Genomic DNA, 23,836 nt, shown 5'->3' with positions numbered 1-23,836 from the left:
GCAGGGAACTACATGGGCAGGTGGCCCTGGGCAGACAGGTCGTGCAGGTGCACTGGGAGGCAGTCTCCCTTCCCCTGGTAGTTCCGCAGGATGACTTTTTGCCCCTCAGAGGACGTTCCTGAACAGCGGCAGGTGCTCCAGACTGAGGTCCTGAAATGACCAGGTGGCCCAGCGGTGGCAGACGGTGATCAGGTGCAGGCCAATGAGCTGCTGCTCAGGTCCAAAAGGAGGACAAAATCATCACAGGAATACGGTCCCTCAAAACCAATACTTACACGTGTATTTTGTAACCTCTGACATTGTTGAACCCTCACTGTTGTTTAAAACTCTCTCCCTTTGGTTTCTATGCCCTCCCAACTTTCTGGTCACTCTCTCCCAATCTCATTGACAGGGTCCCTTTCTTCAGACGCACCCTCAGTCATCATGTGGGATGGAAAGAGGGCTTCTTCGTCCCTGCCCCTCTCCTGGGGGATTACGAGGAGGCAGCTTAAACTAAAAGGAGATCCCACCGCATGGTGGGATCAAGCCCAAAGTCATCTGCTCTTCCAACCTGTCCTCCAGAAAAATTGTGCAAATTTACTGCAGAAATAAAATATACCAGTTTAGAAAACAGTTCATGAGGAAACCATTTGACTTTATGTGGTTTTATTTTTCACAGAATAACACAATAGCAACCAGTTTTCCACTTCAGATGAATCTAGATGTGCTAATTTCCTTTTGGACGAACTGGACTGAAGGACTCCAGGAGGGACTCCAAAATCTTTTTGGGTGAAGTCCATATATTGAAAGAGCTTGAAAGCTTTGCCACCAGAGGAGCTCTGAAGTTTGTTTTCCTTAAAGTTCTTGGGGGAATAGTCCAGCGAATGGTTTGGGGCACAATCTCCAGTGAGTCTGCTGGTATACAGGCATAAAAAAATGGCTGGTTTTGTCTTCTTTCAAAATGAAAGTTGATATCCTCTTGAGGAAGCTTTGATGGTAACTTAGGTTTGCTTGGGCAGTAATTTGGTCTTTCTGACTCATAATTACGGACTTTCTTCTTTCTCGTGCATTTCTCTTTATTCCGTGTATAACTGTAATCACAGTCCCAATGAACGTTGTTCTTTCTAAATAAATCAGTTTTGGCCTTCTTTCCTTCTTTGCTTTCCATATGCCTGTGAGGTCTGCCTTGGCCTTTTGCAAGATGTAATTTGATATTTGATTCTGTTAAGGGAGCTAAAGAATGGTTGGTTCTGCCCCTTGCAGTCCATGAAGCCTTCTCTCTACTGAATGGAGCAGAAGATGATCTAGAAGGAACTTCTACAGCATTTAATGAACCATGGCACAACCAGTCAGGAGATGGCATTTTAGAGGACAACCTGTATTTCCTGCTTTTGTGGGATTCATAGGAGGGTGTGACGACTGAAGAGTGTCTTCTACAGCCTCTTACATGTTGGGAACCCGAATCTTCCCTGCACAATGGTTTCAAATTAGTTTTCCTTTTTTTCATCTTGTACAGGTTTTCCAAAGGAATGCCTTTCTGTAATTCAAATAGAATGCTTCGTGATTCCTGACTTAGATAAGGGTTGGCTTCTAAAAACATACATTCTTCACTCTCACGTGCTTCAAGAGCTAAGAATTCCTCCGATTTGGCTGACCTCTCAATATTTGTCTGACTCTGGGTAAAATCTTCAGAAATCTGAGTTGAACGGGAATCAACAAAACTGGGAGTGCTTTCCTGAGTCTTTGAATCAAAAGATTTGGATGTATCTGTTTCTTGAAACCATACATGACATTGTTTATCTTTTTCCAGAGTCCTGTGAGATTTTAACTCTGAAAGAGCTGTAGTATCTCTCGCCACTGTGCCTTGTTGATTGGGGTCAGGAGCACACACAAGCGGTGGCTCCAGGAATTTTCTCAATTTTGAGTTTTCATGAGGACTTTGCTTCTTGAAAGTGATATGCTGTTCTAACAGTTCTTTATCAATGCAGAGACCACCATCACTTTCTCCCCTGTTACCTCTATTTTCACATATTGCTACCGTGTTTAACTTAAGAGTATGTTTGGGAAGTGCAGCTGGTTTTGGGAATATATGTCTGACCGGAAGCCCCAGGAGAAAACGAAGGTATTTATATTGTAAATCAAGATCTATTTGATGAAGAGACTTTTCCTCAAAAAGTAACAAAATTCTGTTTTTTCGTTTTGGTACCTTGAAACCAGAATGAATACATTTAGATAAAGGCTTCCTTATATTCTGAGGCCTGGCCATTGCATAAGATTCTCTTACAATTCTGGGAAAGGCTTTCATTTGAATCTCCAGTGTTTTCATAGAAAAGTGTATGCGCAGCTTGTCTTCTTCTTCTACTGAGTAGTTCTGAAGAATATGAGGCAATGGCATCTGCTTAGCGGAAGTCACTGAAGACGCTCTACTTTCTAGCTTACTGATACTCTTCAGCTTTGGAATGATCTCTTTGCTGTCCCTTGAAACACTGACAATCAATGTCTTCATTCCCCTGACAGGCAGTGAATCCTTGGTGTATTTCTGTTTTAAGTTAAGTTCTATACTATCAATCTCTTCTAGAGGCACAAAACACATGTTTTTATGTCTTGGATATAGCCTCCAACGGTTATCTTCTGAAACAGACTGTTTTAGATAAAAGTTAAGCTTTTGGAAGGATTGTTTTGCCATCTCTGGCATCAGATTCAGTTTTATTTCAAATGATTTTGACTCAAAATGATGAATGAGCTTATTGTTTTCTTTGGGAGTAAAACGTTTTAAAATGGGCTTTGGCTGCACTTTGGGAGGTATCATTGTGGATGTTGTGTCTGGGCTCCCTGCACATGGCGGTGACTTCCAATCATCGGGTTTTGGGGCTTTTACCTTTTTCAGTATATCTTCACAAATTTTGTCATGGATAATTTTTATCTGGGATTCAAAGACACTCTTAATTGCTTCATAAAGAGGAAGTAAACTTTCTGTACTTATACTATGTGCCACTCCTTCTATTTCATTACTTTTAACTTGGGATGCCATAGGCCCAATTCCTGGAAAAGCTTTTTGTTGCTGGACCTTTTGTGTGGTTGCGTCCTGGATGGGTTTGCTCTGACCCCCCTGTTGAGGGGGTGAGCCACTCTCCATGGTTTTGAATGGATGAATCCCATGTTGTGGTACTTCTAGACCTGGAGGGGAAATAACCATAATTAGGGTACTCTCCATGTGGGCGTCCGCATTGTTCTTCAGATGGTCAGACATGAGTAGACCCTCTGTTGGTGTCAGAATGGGTTTTGGTGCCTTTTCTTCATCTTCAGTCATAAGCACGTCAGGTTCTTTCATGGTCCTTGAACTATCATGCCCTGGAACAACCCTTTTTCCTTTTGTTTGTGGAAGGAAAATCTTTTTTTTTGTTTTGCTGCGGAGATTTGCTTCTGTTTTGACACTGGGGAGTTTTTGCTTGCATTGCCCCTCCACCACAAAGGGCTGGGAATCCTGTGGAGCTGTGTTTAGAAAATGCTGGTCCCCTTCTTTTACAGTGCTTGAGCTGTTCCCCTGAGTGTTTGGTGATTTCTGCTGGAATTCAGAGAGAGAGAGTATCTTTTTTCTTCCTCGATTTGTTTCAGAGTCTACTATTTCTTCTGTCTGAGATGAACTCATTGCAGAAATAGAAAGATTTCTGATAAATATTCCTGAGGCATCTTCACTCTGCAAAACTATTTTTTTGTTTGATTTCTTCAAGTCATACTCTAATTTCTTTCTATTGCTTGGAGTGCCATGTCCCGTGTTGTGAAGAATCTGTGAAATTGGATGATTTGGGATTTTCATGGTTAAATATTTGGGGCTCAATTCTCTTTTCAAATCTGCTACTGTCAATCTGCCTTTCCAGCCTTTAAATTTGAGAGAAAGAGGGATATAGGCATAAAATGAATCCAGAACATGTTTTTGAAACAATTTCTGTGGCTGAATATTTTGTTTTGCACCCAAGACTTCTAGCTCCTTTTTATGTTTTTGCCTGATTGGGCAGGTGTTTTCTACACGAGTTATCACCTGAGTGTTAATTTGAGATTTCTGTGCCTTTGGAGATGGAATGTTCAGGTTTACGGTATTGCTTGTGTCCCTTTTCTTGTTCTCCTCCAGCTTGACCACGGTGTGTTTATGCATTTCTGTTTTGTCCACTGCCAGGCGGATAGCTATGTTTCTGTCTATTTTTAATCCCCCTTCTTCCACTTCTAATGTTCTTTGCTCCAGATTTATAGTAATGCTTGTGTCCGTCTTATTTTTTCCCTCCAGGTCTCCAGACTGAAGTGGAAAAGTCCAGTGGGAAGAAAGAGACTCCTGGAGTGAGTCTAGAATACATTCCTCTTGTTCTGGACCTGGCAATCCCTGCTCTCTTTTCCCTCCTATGGTATCAAACACTGTAATATCCACGTGTATTCCTGGTAGTATTTGTATTCTAGGATACACTGTAGTTTCATTGCATACATCTGTTTCCAATGGTGCCTTCTGCCTTCCATTTCGAAACGGGAACTTAAGAGAAAAGCTGGAGTCCAGCCAGGTCTTATGTCCACTCTCCGACTGTAGCACCACTTGCTTTTTCAGAACAATCTCTTGTTTCTCTATACCTGGGGAGGCATCTGTCGCTGTGATTCTCGACTTCTCAAGTGATCCCTTTGTCTGTGCGGCTGAGACTCTGGGAGAGAGCATTCTGCTCCCTTCATCATTATTGTGTACATCCTTCTCTGGCTTATCCAATTTATATGAATCTGCAGATCCTGGAGATGCTTTTGATAAAGTTTTTTGCTGGTGGGCAACTTGCTCTGAAACAGAAAATCCTTTTGCACTTACAGGGGCACCAAATGTAATATATATTTCCTTGGATATTTTCCTTGGTGGTGAAACTAAAACCTTAGGACTCATTTTATGGTTTAAGTTATTCATTATTTCAGTTTGTTTCTTCAGATTCCCAATTTTAGTGGGCTCCCTGGTGGGGTAGGAAAGAAATGTAGTGAAAGTTTCTGTTTTGTATTTTTCTGGCTGCACCTCTTGCCCTGTAAAGAAATACTCCAGCCTTTTCCCACTTCTGGTACCAAATCCTGTTAAATAAACATCCTCATGCTGTGAATTTAAAACTAACTGACTCAAATCTCCTTCAGATTTGACTCGTGGAGGATCATTCCTTCTCTGTACACTGATCAGGAAGTTTGTGGCCCACTGTTGCACTGCCTCTTCCTGGGGTACGGAGTGTTCTGCTTTTTTAACAATTTCCCCATCACCAGCAACTACCTCTGTAACTCCTGTTTTCTGGATACCTGAGGATTCCTGGAGATTTCGCTGTGCAGGAGAGGATCCTGTAAATCCTGGCACATCTTTGTCTATTTTGCTCTCTGAATCTAGAGAAAGGGGAGGGGCTGATGGAACAGAAAGAAAGGTCCTTGTAAAAACCACAGGTAGCTCATCTTTACCTCTGTACACATTTTCCTTTAGCTCTTTAATATTCAACACAAACTCCTTTGTGTGAAAGATGTGTGAAATCGACGAGAGCCGGGCCTCCTTGCGATGCATTCTGATCGTCATATCTACTGTTTGCACTTCACGCCTCTTTTCTTTCTGGGACATTTGTTTGTTTTCTCTCTCACTCACAGCACAAAGTGCCCCTGTGTCTGCTCTCCTCTTTCTATCTGATGCTGCTGAAAGCATTTGTGGAATTAGAGAGGGTCTTTGAATCCTAAGCCTACCTTCATCTACTTGTATACCTTTATCCTGTGTGAGTTCAGCTGGAGGTTTGGAAACGTGAATTTTTCTTCGCAGTGTGCGGGCTGGTTTACCTGCACATTCCTGTTTCTTTTGTTCGTGCCCTCCAAGGCTCAGATGCAGCTCTGTTCTGTGGAGCTTAAGGGAAGGAGGCGATTTCCTGGACTTCAAACTCATGTCTGTGATCTGTGTCCTATTTCTCCTATCTGTTGTTTTTTCTCTGTCCTGCTCCTCTTCCCGAGGCACCAGCTGTTTCTCGTTTTCACTGTCTGGAGTGCCGTCACCACGGATTGCTTCTGTATGTACTACTTCCCTGGTGTTTGATTCTCTCTCCGCAACAGACCTTGCAGGTCGCGGCAGTTCCTCACCTACCTGGATGTCCTTATCCAGCGGCAGGTGAGGGAGAGATGAGGAAGACGAGGAAGAGCCGGACACGGCCACACCTGCTTCATGTTCGCTTTCCTGCATCCTCTTTTCTGGATGTTTGGGAGACCCGAGGTGTACTCTGTCTGCTTCCTCCTTTTCCCTTCTCCGGGGCGTAGGACGCTCTCCTTTTCGTGGACTGATCAAAATATCACCGGTAATGGGCTCGGCGCACTCCCTGTCCTGAGAATCTGATGATTCCCGGGAGCTGCCTGAGGACACAGAGCGCGCCGCGCGTGCCGCCGGCCTGTCCTCCTCTGCGGGGCGCGCGCTGAGGGGAAGGAGAGCAGCCCGCCAAGGACAAGTCTTGGTCAGCCTCGCCGCACCGGGCTCCCGCCTACCTTCCTGAGCCATTCCCTCTTGCTTTTTGGTTTTCCATCCAAGGTCACTTAGATTGTATCTAAGTAAATTAGGCAATTTCTTTGCTTCTAAATAACTATCGTTGGGATCCACGCTACTCTCCATATCCACACTTTTCTGTCTATCCCTTACTGCTTTCTGTAATGCGTGTGCTTTCCATCTTTCTCCCGCGTTGGAAAGTTCTCCCTCAGTTGTTTCTGCATATGCTGTTTTCACTGCATCTTGTGATTCCCCGGACGGTAGGTGGGGGAGAGGCAGTTTTGTAATTCTCACCATGTACCCCTCTCCTTGCCTTGAACCAAATTTCAGGTATGGTAGAGTAAGTAAAGAAGTACAAATGTCCTCCAGATGCGCAGCGAGGTCCTCTTCATCTTTCTGCACCTCGCTCTCTTGCTTTTTAAATTTCCACGGCAATTTTTTGGTATCAAGTGCAGGTGAAAGTGGTAATTCCTTTACCCTCGTAGCCATAGGTGTTGGGACCACTTTGTTTTCAGTATCTGTTTTGAGTCTGTCCTTCTCTTTTAACCCACAAACATCAAATGACTTAGTATATGGCTTTTTGCCTGAACTGAATGGCTCTCGAATCTTTGGTGGTGGAAAACAGGATTGTGTTACTCTTAGCGTGTCTTCCTTTTCACTCATCCTTGTGTCCCATTTCGGAGAAGATGGAGGAGGTACGGAAGCACAGGTCTCCTTCAGAACCGTTTCTGGCTCACTTTTGTCTTCCGGCACTTCTTTTCGTTGCTCTTTAATGTTCAAAGGTAGCCTCTTTCTACGGGGTGGATGTGGAAATGGGGACGTCTCTGCTGTCAAGGTAATTATTCGGGGGAATCTTCTACCTTTCCCACCTTTTATTTTTACTCTGTGCCTGACCTCTGCTTTTGGCACATGTTGATATGCTTGTATTACTATATTACATGATCTAGTGCTTTCACTGGAATCTGCATATCTGGTTTCTCCTGCACATGACTTGGGGCACAGCAGCTGTGGAGGAGAGAATCCTGTCATTGCCAGCAAGTCTTTGTCGACTTTGGTTCTTGCGTCCAAGCCGTGGTAAGATGCAGAAGGTGCGGAGAGAGGAGTTTGTGTCCGAGCCGCGTCGGGATCGCCCATTCTTTGCTGTTCCTCTTCCACTTTCTCCTTTATACACGGAGGCTCCTCTCTCTCGGTCGAAGCACTGCGCTCAGGGACACGGAGTTCACGAGGAGGTGGTGACGTCTTTGCCTTCCAATCTGAGCCCTGCGGCTGCACTGAGTCATCCCTGGCTTCTGTCTGTGCTCTGTCCCCTGCTGCCTGTTGTGGGCACTGTACTCCCTTCTTCACGAGGGCATCAGAGGACTCTGCAGATGCTATTTGCCCTAGGGGCGACGATTCTTGGAGCTCGAGATGGGACGCATCCTTTCTTACTACTTCTGGCTCGTGTTCCCCCTCTTTTGCGTCCCTCTTAAGACGAGCTGAGGAAGTGAGAAAAGGATGGATTTCGCTCCGAAGCACAACGGTTTGCTTGTTGTCTTCTTGTCCCGCTTTCTCTTGTTCTTTGATGTTCACCTGTAGTTTCTTTGTCTTGAGTATAAGGGAAAGGGGTGATTTCTTTGCCCTCAAAGCTATACACTTGGAATGCAAGATGTCTTTCTCAAAAGTTTTCTCTTCATCCTCTTCTCTCTGTGTCACATATTTTGTTCTTTTTGAATCGTTGGAAATAGCACTCAAAGGTAGTACTGTATACTGCAGTTTCTCTGCATGTGATGATTCCCTGTGCCATGAGGGTGGGAGAAAGGGTCTTGTTACTCGTCTCTCTTCCTTGCCTTCTATACCTTTGTTTAATTTAAACTGAGGCGGAGAAGGTCTCGTCAGAACCTTATCTAGCTCACTTCTTCCGTGTATGTATCCTGATTTTTCTTTCATGCTTGTCTGTACTTCTGAAATTCGGCGGTCACAACCCCCAGAGGTGTTGAGTACAGGTGGAAGTGGTGATACCCTTGCCTTGGAAGTTGCGCCTTTGGGATACATCATGTGTTTTATATTCACTATTTTTGTTCTATCTTCTCCTTCCTGTGGCTCATACTCTGGTACTACTGTGACATCCCTAGAAACAGCATCTGCAGCTGACTCTGCACACACTCTTTTCCCTGCATCAGATGACTTCTGTAGCGGGAGCCGTGAAACAGCAGCTCTTGTTATCCCGTGCCTGTCTTCTTCTCCTTCTATTCCTGTGTTCAGTTCATGGGGAGTTAGCGAAGACTCAGAAGCCCAGCTCGTGGGCAGAACTACTTCCTGTTCACACTTACCTCCTTCCCCCACTTTCCCCTGCTCTTCGCTTTCTGGATCCTCTTTCACGGGCTCTTTAAGATCCAACGGGACGTCCTGTACTCGTGCTTTGTTCCTTTCTACATCTTCCCCTTTTGGGTGCAGCAGGTCTCTCTCGGCTGATTTCTCTGCCTTAGTCTCTTCTTTCTGTGGCGTGTGTTCTTTTGCTTCTTGTACATCACTTGTGAGATCACCGTCAGTGGACTTTTCATTTGCTTTTTTCACTGCATCTGATGATTTCTGCTGTGACAGTGCTGGAAGAGAGCATCTTGTCACTTCAGTTACATAGTCTGCTTTTTTTACTTTTGTATCCAATTGTAAATGAGAAGGAGCAGGTATGCAAGTGCTAGTATCGGTCACAAGGACATCTGGCTCACCTTTAATTTTCTGTCTCTTCTCGTCTTGCTCTTTGATGTCCAGCTGGATTTCCTGTAAAATTGATTTCTTTTTCCTCCAAAGTATGACTTTAATCATTTTTACTCCCTCCTCTTCTTCCTGCATGATATCCTGTTGCTTGGCTTCCTTTACACTGTTTGGGGTATCACCATAAACAGCCTGTTTGTATGCTCTTGTTCCTGCATCTGAGGACTCCTGCAGTTCTGTTTGTAGGAAAGAAGATCTTGCTTCTATTAGCAAGGCATCTTCCCCTTCTATTCTTGTGTCCACTTCTGAGTCAGGAGGAATAGAGATGGAAACACAAGATTTGCTCCAAATCCCATCTTGTTTATCTTTATCTTTCGGCATCTCTTTCACTTTTTCTTTGATGTCCAACTGTAATTCCTGTGTAACTGAACTCTGTTTTGCCTTCAAAACTATTCTTTTGGGATGCCCGATTGCTTCCAAGGCCATTTCCCCTCTCCCTTTCTGTGGCACATATTTTGCCTTTCTTATGCTGCTTAAAATATCACCAGCCGGCTCCTCGCACATTCCCGCTGCATCTGATAATTTCTGGAGCGGCAGTGACGGAAGACAAGATCTTGCGATCCCTCGCAAGAGCGCCTGTTTTATTTCAGGGTCCCATTCCACACGAGGTGAAGGCGGAATGGAAGCATGGCGTTTGCTCTGAACTGTCTCTAGGTCGCTTGTATCTTTCTGCATCGTTTCCTCTTGTTCTTTGTTGTTCCACTGTGGTGCATTTCCATGCAGTGTGTGTTTAAAAGGTGTTTTCTTTCCTTTAAAAGCGACACATTTGACGCCCATTATGTCTTTCACATATACTACATTTTTTCCATCTTCCTTTTTTCCCTGTGGCAAACGTTCTGATTCTCTTACATTGCTTAAGCTACCTCTATGAATGGACTCTGCAAATGAAGTCTTCCTGACACTTGGTGATACCTGGCGCTTTAGCGGTGGAAGGCAGCTCCTTGGTATTCCTGAATTCTCTTGCCCTACTTTTATTCTCGAATCCACATTAGTATGTGACAGAGATGGTAAGGAAGTACACGAGCTTGACGGTTTTATAGCTGATTTACATTCATCAGTCTGCACCTTGGTCTCTTTTCCTGTAAAGAGTGAGCTAATTTTTTCTGTGCTTGGAATGTAATCCACAGTGCCAACTACTTCTTCTGATCCCTCCTCTTCAGATGGTGTCTTACTCCGAAGTACATCCCTCGAAGCGTGAGACGCAGACTTGGGAGAAGTATGATGTATACGCTCTGGGTGCTCTTTGTTTTCCTCCGCATGCAAGCCAAGCCCTTCGGTATTTGCAGTGTGGTATGTTGGAGCCTTCGGTGGTTTTTTTACACATGGCAACTTAATCTGAAGTACATCCAGCGGGGAATGAGAAACTGATGTTTGGAGAACCTTGCACGTACTCTCTTTTTGATGTTCCTTTCTCCTTCTGTCATGCAAGTTAATAGAAGGTTGATCGACTGGCGTCTCTACTTCATTCAATGCTTTGTCTACCACTGAACTCAAAACTTTTGAACTCATTCCTTTTGCTGAGACTTTTTTCTTTAGCCTTCCATTATAGAGCTGATCCAATAGGCAAGAAGAAATGGGTTCCAGAATATTTCCTTTATTCTGGTTAGAACTATGGAATTGCTTCGCCCTCAGTTTTTCAGAAAAAGTCATTTTCCATCCATGTAATCTTAATGGAATATCCATTAACTTTGATTGCTCTTTTCTCCATGGATTTACATGTAAACTTATAGGAGTGCTTATGTCTTCTTTCTTTGTATTTACTGCCTGTGTTACCTGAAGATGCTCTCTATTTGGACGAGACACAGAATCCACAATACTTTCAGGAATGCCATCTGGTTTCCCCTCTCCTTTTTGCACTGCAGACATAGTTTGCCGGACCAGCTGATTGGTGCAAAGAAACTTCTGTCCTTTTGAACCTCGTGAGGTATCGGTTTCTTTTATGCCTTCTCTTCTCAATAGATGTGAAATAGTCCTTTTGTTAGTGGACGTATCTTCCTCAGCTACCTTTCCTGTGTTTTTCAAATGAGGAGGTTGCATAAAGGGGAAGGCAAAAGATCCCCAAATTGTCAGTGAAATACTTCCTTGTTTCCAGAATTCTTTCTCCTTGTGAGTCATCTGTTGAGAAGCATCCAACTCTTTAAGAAATATATTCCGTCCTTTTGAATTTACTGAAACATTGGTTTTCTTGGATACTCTTCTCCCCGCTGGAACTGAAACTGAATGCTTGACTACGTCTGCATCTTTGTGCTGTGCTCTCTGTGCAACAAGGAATTCACATTCTGTATGTGTTCTGATTCTTGGGATGTCTAACCCAGTGTAACTGATTTCCCTCTTCTGGGAAGCTAGACCACGGTGGACTTCTCTGTTCAAAGCTACTCCTATTTTCACGTGGTCAAGCTCCTTCTTCACTTCTTGGCTAATCACTAACCGATCTCTACACTCTGGGAGAATGTCGAGTAAAACGATTCGGCCCTTTTCTTTTTGCTCTCTAATACACTGCTTCAGTGTTTTGATATTTCTTGATATAGTACTCTTTATATCAGTGGACTGTGAAGATGACATTTTTCTTTTGTTTAGTGACGTCACCAGCTCTACCTGTGGAAGAAGGTAAATCGGCTTTCTTGGCCTGTCTTTCTCCCTTTCTCCTTCTGTAAATTGTTTAATTTGAGATGAAAGAGATCCAGAATCACAAACAGTGTTCGGAAACAAATCTGCTATGGTTTTATCTTGCTGGAACTCCTTCTGTTTCTTCATTTCATGTCTCGGTTCCTTTTTGTTTCTGCTGATTCCACAACCGATAGTATGAAACAGCTGGGAGACAGGTGGCTTCTTTGCCTTCAGTCTCATCCGTTTGCTATGCACAGTGCTTGTCACATCTGCTGTTTTTGCCTTAGCTTTATGTTTTATGATTTTAGGATACATAGGTGTGTAGGCATAAGCAGAACTAGCACCTGCTTTATTTAGGGCATGTGTCTTTTCAGAAGAGTCTTCATAGATACCCCAGGTACTAGGTGACTGCTCCATTGTGATGTGTGATAAAATAGGCATAGACTCATATGCAAATTTTAGGTCCACATTTAATGCAGTCTTCTCTCTCTTTCTGTCTCTCTTCTTTTCCTGTTGCTCATTAATGCTTAAAGCAGCATGACCAGTGGGATTAAGTGGTTGTAAAATCAGTAGCCCTTCAACTGGCAACTGCATTTGTGTGGGTTGTACATGACGAAACCTTGACACTCTGTCCATCTCTATTTTGAATCTATTTTGTCTTTCAATGTCAGAGGGGTCTGATGTGAAGTACATGGTATTTGGAAATGTATCAGCCACATTTTTACCTTGACGTATCTGTCGCATTTTGGTTTTTAAACTGGATCCAAGTTTCTTCCTGCGTTTTGTGGTAAACCGCCCTCTGATTTTAAGTAATTGTGAAATTGCTGGCTCCTTTTCCTTCGGAGTTAAACGTCTGGGGTTCAATGTGATTTCCTCTTCTAATAATTGTACTGTGCTTATCTGGCTTTCAGGGTCTGATAAAATTGGCGAAAAGAAATCTATAGGCTCCAGGAAAGTTGTGGCTGAATTTTCCTGTAACTCTACCTTTTCCTCTGTAATACGACCGTGCAGATATCTGTGAAGTGTTTTGTTATACAGAGTGCCCCTTGCTGTTGCTTTGAAGGGGTGTTTATCAGTCACTGACTTGGGTGGTGGAATCTTAGTTCCCATAGTAGCAAGGAATGATGCCTCGCCCACACCTTCAAACCAATGCCTCACTTTCATCTTGTACTGAAATTTGCACCGCTTCATCTTTCTATGGCTTCCTATAAAACATCCTGTGATATTAAGCAACTGTGAAACTGGTTGTTTCTTTGCCTTCAAAGTTACATGCTTGGGATTTATTAAACTTTTCTTGCCTGAAAACTCTAATGTGTAGCTCTGGCTTTTAGGTTCATATGAATCAAAGCTGGGAAAATCTGAATATGTTAAGACTGTTCTTACTAAGTCATTTTGATTCCTTGCCTTTTCCTCAAAAATACAACTATCGCATTTTCTCCTAGGATTTCCATCCCAGAGACCACCACACTGTGTTGAACCCGTCTCTGATTTCCCTGCTTCTGGAAATGGAGTCTTTCCTCCTCCCATACATTTAATTCCTTCTTGAGTATGAAGACTTTTTTTCACTCCTTCAACCTGAAAATTCATCACGTGTCTAGAGACGGGCTTCAAAATAGTTCCTCTACAGCGTTTTTCTGGCCTCGTTTTTTGTGCTGCACAAGACCAATTCCAAGTGCTTCTGACTTCTAAGTTATTCAGTTCAGATTCTGATTGGTAAGAACCAGGATATTTCATATGATGGGCACTGAAACTGAAGTGTTGCTTATAGTGTGGAACTGATTCCGATAGTATTTTTTGGATATTTTCCTCTTCCTTTTCATGGTGCACATGCATTTTCATTGTGTTGCTTGATCTGTTTTGTGGACCAGTTGAGTTGGCCTTCCACACTTCCCCATCACACGCTGAATTCCCTAGCTCTGCAGAAGTACAGCTGTATGGTATTACTCTTGGTTGACCCGCCGCTGCTTTTGATGTGATATGCATTTCAATATCTATTTTGTTATCAGTTGAAACAGGCATGGGAGACAAAAATGCATCTGTTGTGCTTTTATTCTGTTGCATGTCGTTTATTATAGATTTTAAGTTGTGGTCCTGTTCCTTCCTACAGTAGAGATTATCGTTCTCAGTGATATTAAGCATCTGTGAACAAAGAAGCTTCTTTGCCTTCCTGGTTACACATTTGGGACCCCTACGATTTTTCCTTCTTGGAAATTTTAATATCTTCTCTTGATTTTCGGAGTCAAATAAAAGAGATACTGCAGATGTTGTTAGTAAATCTCTCTGCAGCATTCTATGTTTCTTGGCAATGGGACCACTTTTCTTCCTTCCAGACCTTTTATCACCTGGATCTCCAAGTACTGTGTTCCCTGATTTGGTAGGTAAGATATTTTGATCAACTCTGTGTTTCATAACTTTTGGAGTTTTTATGACATCTTCTTCTTCTTCAGGTTGTAGGGAAACTGCAACATGAACATCTAGCTTCCTTGCAGGGCTCCCGTCAGACACAGTACTAGACTCTGTTTCATCAACTAAGTAGTCAAATGTTGTTTTCCCTGATTTTGGAAATGGAATCTTTTGCCCTGTTCCATCTGGGATGTCTTCTCGTGGTGGGATAGTCTTGCTCAGCTCCTCAGTTTGAAATGGAATCAGAGGAGAACAAGTAGCTTCCAATTTACTTTCTGAAACCAGTGTTTGTTGCCACACGTCCTGCTCCATAAGAAGCATATTTTGATCTTTTCTCCTTCCTGTATTATACAGGAATTGTAGACCTGCTTCAAATAAAACTCTGTCGCCCTCTCTTTCTTTTCTATTTTGCCATCTTGATTCTGATGTGCTCCTTGAGCTGCTCCATTTATTAGAAGAATAGGGACAGAGTCTTTCCCCTTCATGTTGTTCTGGCTGTATGATATTGTTTTTATTTCTTAATAGGTCTCTCTTTTTTACTTTTTTACGTGTTTTGATGGCAGGTGAAACAGATATAGGTGAAGGGAAGGTATTCAAAAATAGATCTGACATACTTTGAGGTGTTTCTTTGGCTGTGTTTTCCAAGGCAACGTCCTGTTCCTTTCCGTGGCTAAGAGCACCAGACCTAGCAATGTTGATTGTCTTTAAAATTGATGCCATTTTTGCCTTCCCATTTCTAGACTTGGGGATTCCTGCTTCATTTCTCCCATCTTCAAATTCAGATGGTGCTGGCAGGGAGAAATCAAAGCCCTTTAGGGTTCTCCCTTGTAAATCCTTTCGCAACCTTATCTTTTCCTCTGGAGATCTAGCAAGTTCCTTTCTAGGGCCTCTTTCAGCTGGGATGTCACTCTGTGCTGTAACAATTAAAGATTTAGGAATTGATTTCTCTAACACTGGAGATAAAATCTTTGGACTCTGTGCATATTGTAAGCCTTTTTGTGCTTTTGTTCTTTTTGGTTGCTTCTCAAAGGGAAGTGAATTCAAAATAGAGCAAGAAACAGACTGTAGTACACTTTGTGTGAGAAATGTTTGTTGCTGCAGCTCCAGGGCTGTGTTAAGTGGTTCTGGGATTTTTATCTTTGCTGAGTTCTTTAGTTTTAGTTCTGACTTCACAACGTAAAGCTCCTTCATTTTACCAGCAATGAAGCTGGGGTGTTCAGAACTCCACGGGGCTGCCTCTTCACACGGGTCTTTGACCTCCATCGTGACATTGGAGGCACGGCCCTGCCGATCACTGGAGTCAGCATAGCAGGCTCTCTCTCCATCTGGTGATTCCTCTTGCTGTTGCAGTCTGTGACTGAATCTCATTTTCCAGGACACATCAGACTCTGCTTTTATTCTGTTATGCATTTTCACATCAAGTAAAACAGGAACAGGAGAGGAGGTGGCTTTTAGGGTCATGTCTGCCGTGGGTTTCCCTTGTTTCATCATGATTTTGAAGTTGCATGTGAGTTGCCTTCTCTGGCTGGGTGTGCCACGTTTTGTGATAGTGAGTGTCTGAGAAACCTCTGCCTTCTTTGTCTTTGAAGTTACCCATTCAAGACTCATTTTATTTCCCTTGTCTATATACTTTAAATTGCTTCTCTTTCTTTTTAATGCAGGTAAAGCAAGTGTGGATAAATCCCAAGACTCCAGACTTGTTGCTGGTAATTCTTGTGCTAATCCTTTCCTTCTCTCTGCAATAAGATCTTCCAGGATCCCAGAGCATTTTATATGAATTAGCGAGTCAATAATCTGTGATTTCAGGGTCTTTGGATGTAGGTTTTTTAGACAACCACTCCCTGAGATATTAAATATTGGTGAAACTGGTGTCTTCTTTGCCTTCATAATCACACATCTGGGACTAATTTTATTTTTTAAGGCTCTACATGTAAATGTCTTTCTCTGCAGTTTAGATTCAGATAGACCAGGTGTGGAGATGACCAAAGACTCCAGGACATTTGCTTGTAGATCTTTTATAAACTCTGCATTTTCCTCTTTATCATGACTGTAAAATTCCTCCTTATGGCTCCCAACACTTAGGTCACTTGTCCTAAGTGGACACTTAGGATCCATTAAAACTTGATCAGTTCGTGATTTCTTTGACTTTAGAAAAGGAAGCTGTGAACTTAATGTATATGTTGCCCCACTTTGTGTCTGGTAGCTTTTCTTCAGCTTCTGTCCCTGCACTGAATCTGGAGGCAGCATTTGTTGTGAGATGTCTTGTTCAGTGACAAACACAATTTTCCCACTTCCTTGGTTTTCTGATTGATGAACACCAAGTTCTTCCTTGTGGCCGGAACAGAACTCGAAGTGTTGGCTGTGCTGTAGAATTACTTCTAATGGTTCCTGTTCATTTTGTTCTTCTGCATCCTGAAGACTGTTCTCTTTAGTGTCATCTGAAGGAATATCCTCTTCCTGTGGTGATATGACTTGCTTTACTTGTTTAGAACTGAGACTTCTCTCTCCTAACATACCTTTTCCTCTTTCTGTCTTGCTATACATATTAACCTCAGGTGTACTATCCATGAAAGAATATATTTTAGCCGCCACTTTTTCACCTCGAGCCATCTCTTCCATTTTGGCTGTAGAGCTATAGCCCAATTCTTTTCTGTGGTTTGGGCCAGCACCACCCTTCATACTGAATATGTATGAAACTGACGGTTTCTTTGCTTTTAAAATTCCACATTTGAGATTCACTAAAGTTTTCCTGCCTTTAAATTCTTTAAAACTTTTCTTTCGTCTGAATGTAGATAAAGCAGGAATGCGGGAATCCAAAGTCACCGTGTCTTTCTTTTCAATGCCACCAGCGTCTTCCTTTGGATGATTCGCATCAGACGGGATGTCGTATTCTCTTGTAGAAAGAAGGCTTTCATCCATCTTTGCTCCCCCTGACTCTGGAGGTAAAAACCGAGCATAACTCTCCAGTTTTTCAAATTGAAACTGATCCAATATGGGGCATGAAGCAGAACCTAAAATAGTTTGTGAACCATGTTTTCGTGGTTGTACCTGAGTATTTATACTTCGCGGCTGTTTCAGTTCCTCATCTGATTTGACAAGGTCACAATTCTTCTGATGTGCACTGAATATAAAGTCTCGGCTACTCTCGGGACCTGGTAAAGTTTCATGTTTCCCTTCCTCCTCTTTCTCATCTCTCACACTGTCAGTTAAAGTACTCACAATATGATCTGGGCAACGCACTTTCCTTCCATTTAGCAATTTGTCTTGCATTGGCTGCATATAATCAAGTCTTGCTGTCCTCTGCATATCTGTCTCTACATTCAACCTGCTACTCATTTTGGTGTTGGACAAAATAGGCATGTTGGACTGAATGACACTGAGAGATGCATCTGCCCTGTTTTTATTTTGTTGTGGATTTTTCATCTTTGTTTTAAAATTGCACCGCAGTCCCTTGCTCTGTGTGCCTTTAAGCATATGTAAAACTGATGGTGTTTTCCCCCTAATAGTTCCGTATCTGTGACTTGCTGCTATATGCTTCCTTCCTAATTCTAATGTGTTTTTCTTTCTTTCAGATTTAGAAACAAAGGGCTCAATAGAATCAAAAGAAGTCAGGCATGTCGCTTGCAAATCTTTAGGTAACTCTGAATGGTTTTCCACAAAATAAGAATCTAGTACCCTCTCAGGGTTTCCACCATATGGTAAGCCACCCTTTGTCATGGTGTTCAACCGTATATCAGATGATGAGTTCTCTGCTTTGGGAGGTGGAATCTTGGGACCCATAGGGACTATTATGTCATTTTCTGTTTTGCTGACTTTCTTGAGTTCCTCAGCTTCTCTAGGACCCATCTGGGGGCCAGTATGCAGTGCAGTTTGTGCAAACCATGCTTGGTGCTGCACACCTCGCTCACTAACAGGCAGCTCCTGCGTTAAACAGTCCAGCACTGAGTCCGATTCACCAAGGTGGGTCTCCTTCCCTTGAGAGGCATTGGGCCAGAGATACTGGGCATGCTGTGAAGCTGCTTCTAGCAAAGTTTTTGGCTCTGCTTCCTCTCCATCTTCCACTTCTTCCTCTTGGTTATGGAATGCATAGCTCTTGTCAAAGAAATCGACATACCGTGGTCTCACTTGCTCTAATTCCCCTTGCTTTAACTGAGCAGGACAGAAGCTCTGCATGGGAGAGTAAAGGGTATTTAAAAATTCATATACCAGTCCATTAGCTTGGTTGATCTTCTCCAACTTTGCCTTACATTTGGAGTCCAGTGTCCTTCTCTGACCTGTGCTATTAAATACTTGTGAAATTGATGGCTTCACAGTCTTCGAATCTACAGGTCTAGACTTCACCGAACTTTCTGTGTATGAGAATCTTACTTTGTTTTTATTTATTTTGGAATGAGTTGCAATAGGCATGTGGCAGTTAAAAGTCTCTGGAAAGGTTGTTGGTAAATCTTTTGGTAATTCTGCAGAATTTGTTTCTGCAGAAAGGTAACCCATTTCCCTTGTATCACTTCCATAATCTAGAACATCACTTTCTCTGGTTTGGTTTGAAGGGTCTTCAGCCAGTGATTTTTCTGATGTTAGGAGAGGTGTGTCTGATGTTGGGCGAGGCGTCTCAGAATCTGCACTGCGTTGTACGTCGGCTTGTGTTGTTAGGCTTTTCTTCATATTCTCAACATGAAATAGATCTCTTACGGGAGAGGAAACAGACTCCGTAAGTGTTTCCAAGGATGTAACCGGTGGAGGTATTGCTTCCTCTGTTTTGAACTCCTTCTCTGGACTGGCGTCCGATGGGAGGCCCCGGCTCTCGTGCAGGACGGCTTCTTCGTGGAGCTGCCTTTGTCTCCTCTCACTTCGTCTTGCGATTTAACTTCTAGTGTGCTGCTGCCGGAGCCACTGCCTTTATTAATAGAACCTGAATACTTTTCTATCCGTTCCTCTTCTGATTTCTCTTGTTTTAGCTTGGTCTGACTGAGATTCTCTGCATTTAATGTGCTTTGTGTTCTAATCCAAGGCAAAACAGACATGTGAGGGTAAGTCACATTCACAAGCTCATCTGCCACAATTTTGTCTTGCAGCATCTCTTTAATTAAGGATTTAAAACCGCCGCTCAATCTTTTCCTAAGACTTGCAGTACCATGCCTACTAATACTAGGCATCAGTAAATTTGTTGGCTTCTTTACTTTCATAATTGCAGATTGGGGATGGAGTACCCCTTTTGCACCTGATAATTTTTTTCTGATTTGCTGTCTTTTTAAATATGAGAAAGGAAGCATATGGATAATGAAAGACCTCAGAGCAGCTGCAGGTAAAACTTGTTGGAGGTCTGCCTTTTCTTCTGTGATATGATCCTCTCTTATCCTCCTGGGACTTCCACCAAAGGGGACACCACATTCTGTTGTTTCAGTCAAAACTTTGCCAGCTCGTGAGTTCTCCAGCCCTGGAAGAGGGATTCTCTGGATCTGCAGTTCCTCTGCCTGTAGGTCTGTGTCTGCTTTTGCTTAAACCTCAACCTGAAATGGAACCGGTCGTGGGGCATGGACTAGTTTCCCAGAATTGTTCCTGTAGGAAGAGTTGTGGTTGCACCTCTTGCTCTTTATTTTGCGTTTGTTCTACTTTCATGAACTGCTCTGTTTTATTTTAAATCTGACGTATTTGGGCTTCTGCTTCAGTTGCACGCTGAGGCTGAAATCTTGTGTCAGCTGTGAAATGCTTCTTGACAAGTTTGTTGTTGTTTCTTCTCTGTCTTGTTCTTGTGGCTTTTAGATACACATCTCTTCCAATGTATTTTGCATCCCAGCTTTCTTTTCATCTGGGTAATTTCTTCGTTGCATTGAATGACTAACCCCTGTTGTTGATGTATCAATCTTGGCTTTTAATCTGCTGTGCATTTCCACAATCAAATGGTTCCGAAATGATCGTGTCCGTGGCACTGTGAAGTGCAGCAGATATTCTTTTACCTTGCATGTTTTTTATGGTGCCTCTCGCGTCATGTTTCCAGTCTCTCGCTTTCACTCAGGTATCAAATTCTGTAATATGAAGCGTTACTCGTGGTTTCTTTTCCTTCCTAATTACATCTTCTGTGCTCTCTTGAGTTTTTACACTTGTTAATTGTTCACTGCTTTTATGCTCTTTGATTCCTAGTGAATGAGCAGATTAACCTCTGAGGTCTCCAGAACAATTTCTAGAAAATCTTTTTGCTTTTGTAGGTGTTCCATGTGGAAAGTCCCTTTTCGTTTCTGGTGAACTTAGTTGGGTAACTTCTCTCTACTTGAACGTGGAAGATGGGAATTCTCTGTTATTTTTTAGTTCTTCCTGCGTTTTCATTCTCATGTTTGATTCCGCTTCCGTAGAGGAGACACATTTTTGCCAAGGTTCTGATAAAGCTTCTTTTAAAGGGGCCTCCTGCTTGGGAATATGCAGGTCAGATGTTTTTTTACTATTGGGGGCATGGAACTCTGCAATACCAATTTCCTTTGCTCGTAATAATTGGGTCGCTATGAAGCTCTTTATTTTTCCAGGTCGTTTCTATCAAGGAAGAACACGGTGATTTTAGTTGAAAAGTACTGACATGAAAGATGGTTCTAGCTGAGGTGGGATTTTTGGTAAAATGTTTTTTTGTCCTCATTTTCTCCGTCATGCTGCTTTATATTTTTAGTGCTGCCCGAGGTTCCTCTTTTCTCAAGAGACCCCAGGCAATCGACGTTCTCTGCATCTGCTGACAGAGAATGTCCACATCCTGTTACACCTGGCATGACTTTCACTAGTTTTTTTCTGGAATACTTCCTAACATAGGGAGGAATAAGCTTGGAAACATAAGTAAGATGCAAAGCCGTGTCTGATCTACCTTTCCTTTGATGTGATTCTTTCTCCTCAGCATACGCGTGCATTCTAAACTTGCTAGGTTTGAAGTGTGACATACTGTCATTTGAAATACCCATGGAGTTGGTGTTTTCTTTGACTTTCGAGATGGAACTTTGAGACTAAGTTTACTCGTACTGTGTAATGCTTTTCTCCTGTTTTTCTGCCTTTTAAGGATAGGTGGAAGAAGCCCCGAGCCATATACAGAATACTGACTTAATTCTGACGAAGCGATTTGTTTCTGTCCCCCTGGCTTTACACTCTTCATCTGCAGCACCCCTTCTGCAAGTGAATCTGGACTTAGAGTTAAAACTAGAAATCTGGCATTCTTAAAAATAGCATTTTGCCCCTTCATTAAATATTTAATCTTGTTTGAATCTTTAAGCCAAACAGAATACTGGGCCTCACTGAAGTGTTTATCAGACTCTTGGCCCTTGATTGAATCTTGAGTCTCAACAGAATATGAGACGTCGACCAAATGTTGGTTTCTGTCCATATCTTGGGTCTGGGAGGAGTCTTGCATGCTGCTGGAAAATGGCTTCCTTATCAAATCCTGAGGTAGCACAAAGTATCTGGCCATGATATCAGGCTGGCTATTAATTGATTCTTGGTTGTTAACAAATTGTTGGGCTTGACTAGCAAATCTGGTTTCATAAAAATCTTGATTCTGAGGAGGATTCTGTCCTGAAAAAGAATCTTGTGGTTGGGCAGAAATACCCATTCTAACAGAACGTTGATTCTGGATCAAGGATTCTTGAAGTCTTGAGTACAGATAAGTAATTTTATTCTCTAATGTAGTTTTAGATTTCAGAGCAATTTGATTTCTCACATTTTCTTCCAGAAGTCTGACTTGGTCCCTAGAAAGAAATAAGTGGGCAGAAGGGCATGGTGCCACATCGATATCTTCACTTTCTACAGTGATTCTAGAACTTCTTGAAAAGTTAAAGTCAGAAGAAAATACTAAATTTTTATTTTTGTTGGTTTTCATTATTGAAAATAAGTTCTTGGATGAAAATTGTATTGTTTCATGTTCATTTTCTGGATACCCTCCATGGCTTGGAAAAATTTTCTTTACTTCTGAATGAAACAGTGACAAAGATGAACTAGTCCCATTTGAAGATATCATATGACTTTCACTAAAGTGACTTACTTGATATTTACTTCCACTGGTACTTGACCATATTACTTCATTTGATGTTGAAACTCTATCTTCAAAGTTACCTTCATTTTCTTCAGAGGTAAGTGATGAAGAAATTGTTCTTTCTGAAGAGTCTTTAATTCTGAATATAAGAAAACAGTATGTAAATGAGTTGTCACTTAGGACATATTTCAGATAAGAACTCTCTCTAGATTTACGGAAACCCAATATAGTATAGGAAAACATAGCTCAACAGAAGGATAAATTGAAAAGCCATTATCCACATTATAAAATAATTCATAACCTAGTTTCATTCATTCATAAATCAATCCACTGACAAGATGAAGTAAATTAGTTTCATTTCTCAGAGAATCAGGGATTTTTTTAAAATCTCAAAAGCCCATCCGAAGTCTAATTTTGACAACAGTGAGTCAAAGTTGCAGGTTAAGGGGCACCTGGTGGCTCAGTGGGTTAAGCCTCTGCCTTCAGCTCAGGTCATGATCTCAGAGTCCTGGGATTGAGCCCTGCATCGGGCCCTCTGCTTGGCAGGGAGCTTACTTCCTCCTCTCTCTCTCTGCCTGCCTCTCCACCTACTTGTGATCTCTGCCAAATAAATAAATAAAATATTAAAAAAAAAAAAAAAAGAAGTTGCACGTTAAGATTATAGCCTTTTACAGGGGCACCTGGGTGGCTCAGTTGATTAAGCATCTGCTTTTGACTCAGGTCATGATCTTTGGGTCCTGGGATCAAGCCCCATATGGGGCTCCTTGCTCAGTGGGGGGTCTGCTTCTTCCTCTCCTTCTATCCCTCCCCCTGCTCATGCACTTGCTCTCAGGCTCTCTCTCAAATAAGTAAAATGTTTTTTTAAAAGATCATATCATTTTATAAAGAATATCAGTTTGTTTCTGCTCTCTGAAAGTTTTGACACGGATAAAAATATTCTTGTGAAAATTTAGATACAACAGAAGAAGGTCCAGTACCATAAATAAGTGTTTTCTTTAAATATATCCAGATTATTTTAACAGCTGTTTATTTCTGATCAAGAGAAAGGCCTACATTTTAGGGTAGTGCTTCTCAGCACAACTTTGGGTTGGAATAATGATCATGAAAGTGGACTCTCCACCATCTATTCTACATCAATGATCAGGCTAAATTGAATAGTAATCTTATTTCCAAGTAACTAGTTTAGGAATGGGCATGAACTAGTCTTAGCATAAGGCAATGATTTTTGAAGACTTGTGGGAAAAGTTGCCCCATTTCTAAGAAAGACACAGGAAGAAATAACCTCTTACTTCCTCTGGACATTGCAGTTCTGATATTGAAACTCTAGGGGCCACCTTTCTACTCACCTCAAGATAAAACTAAAACTGGAAAGGCAAAAGGAGAGAAAGGACCTTAATGAAGTTGTTGAGCACGTTATCAACCAGTTCTACAGCCTAGTCTACCTCAGGATTTCCTATCATATGATACCATAAATTCTCTTAGAATGGCAGTTTGAATCATGGTTTCCTGTTACCTGAGAATTAAAATATCCAAACTGATAAAGGTAAGATAAACAAACATTCTGGGGAATCAAGTGACCCCAATAAAATAGCAGT

General features: G+C 42.1%; 2 protein-coding genes across 2 annotated transcripts; both read right to left on the bottom strand.

Moving 5' to 3' along the window:
- Positions 1–628: 628 nt before the first annotated feature.
- On the bottom strand, positions 629–18,927 carry CCDC168 (coiled-coil domain containing 168). Its single transcript, XM_032314921.1, has one exon. It carries the CDS (start codon positions 18,905–18,907, stop codon positions 707–709), a length of 18,201 nt encoding a protein of 6,066 aa, XP_032170812.1. The 5' UTR covers positions 18,908–18,927; the 3' UTR covers positions 629–706.
- Positions 18,928–20,978: 2,051 nt separating this feature from the next.
- On the bottom strand, positions 20,979–22,242 carry LOC116574253. The gene has a single exon (XM_032314923.1). The coding sequence runs from the start codon at positions 22,224–22,226 to the stop codon at positions 21,003–21,005; it is 1,224 nt and encodes a 407-aa protein (XP_032170814.1). The 5' UTR covers positions 22,227–22,242; the 3' UTR covers positions 20,979–21,002.
- Between the last annotated feature and the right edge of the window lie 1,594 nt (positions 22,243–23,836).

The sequence above is a fragment of the Mustela erminea genome, chromosome 15 (genome assembly GCF_009829155.1).
Source record: "Mustela erminea isolate mMusErm1 chromosome 15, mMusErm1.Pri, whole genome shotgun sequence".
Taxonomy (NCBI): Eukaryota; Metazoa; Chordata; class Mammalia; order Carnivora; family Mustelidae; genus Mustela; species Mustela erminea.
This window is presented reverse-complemented; position numbering and strand designations above follow the sequence as displayed.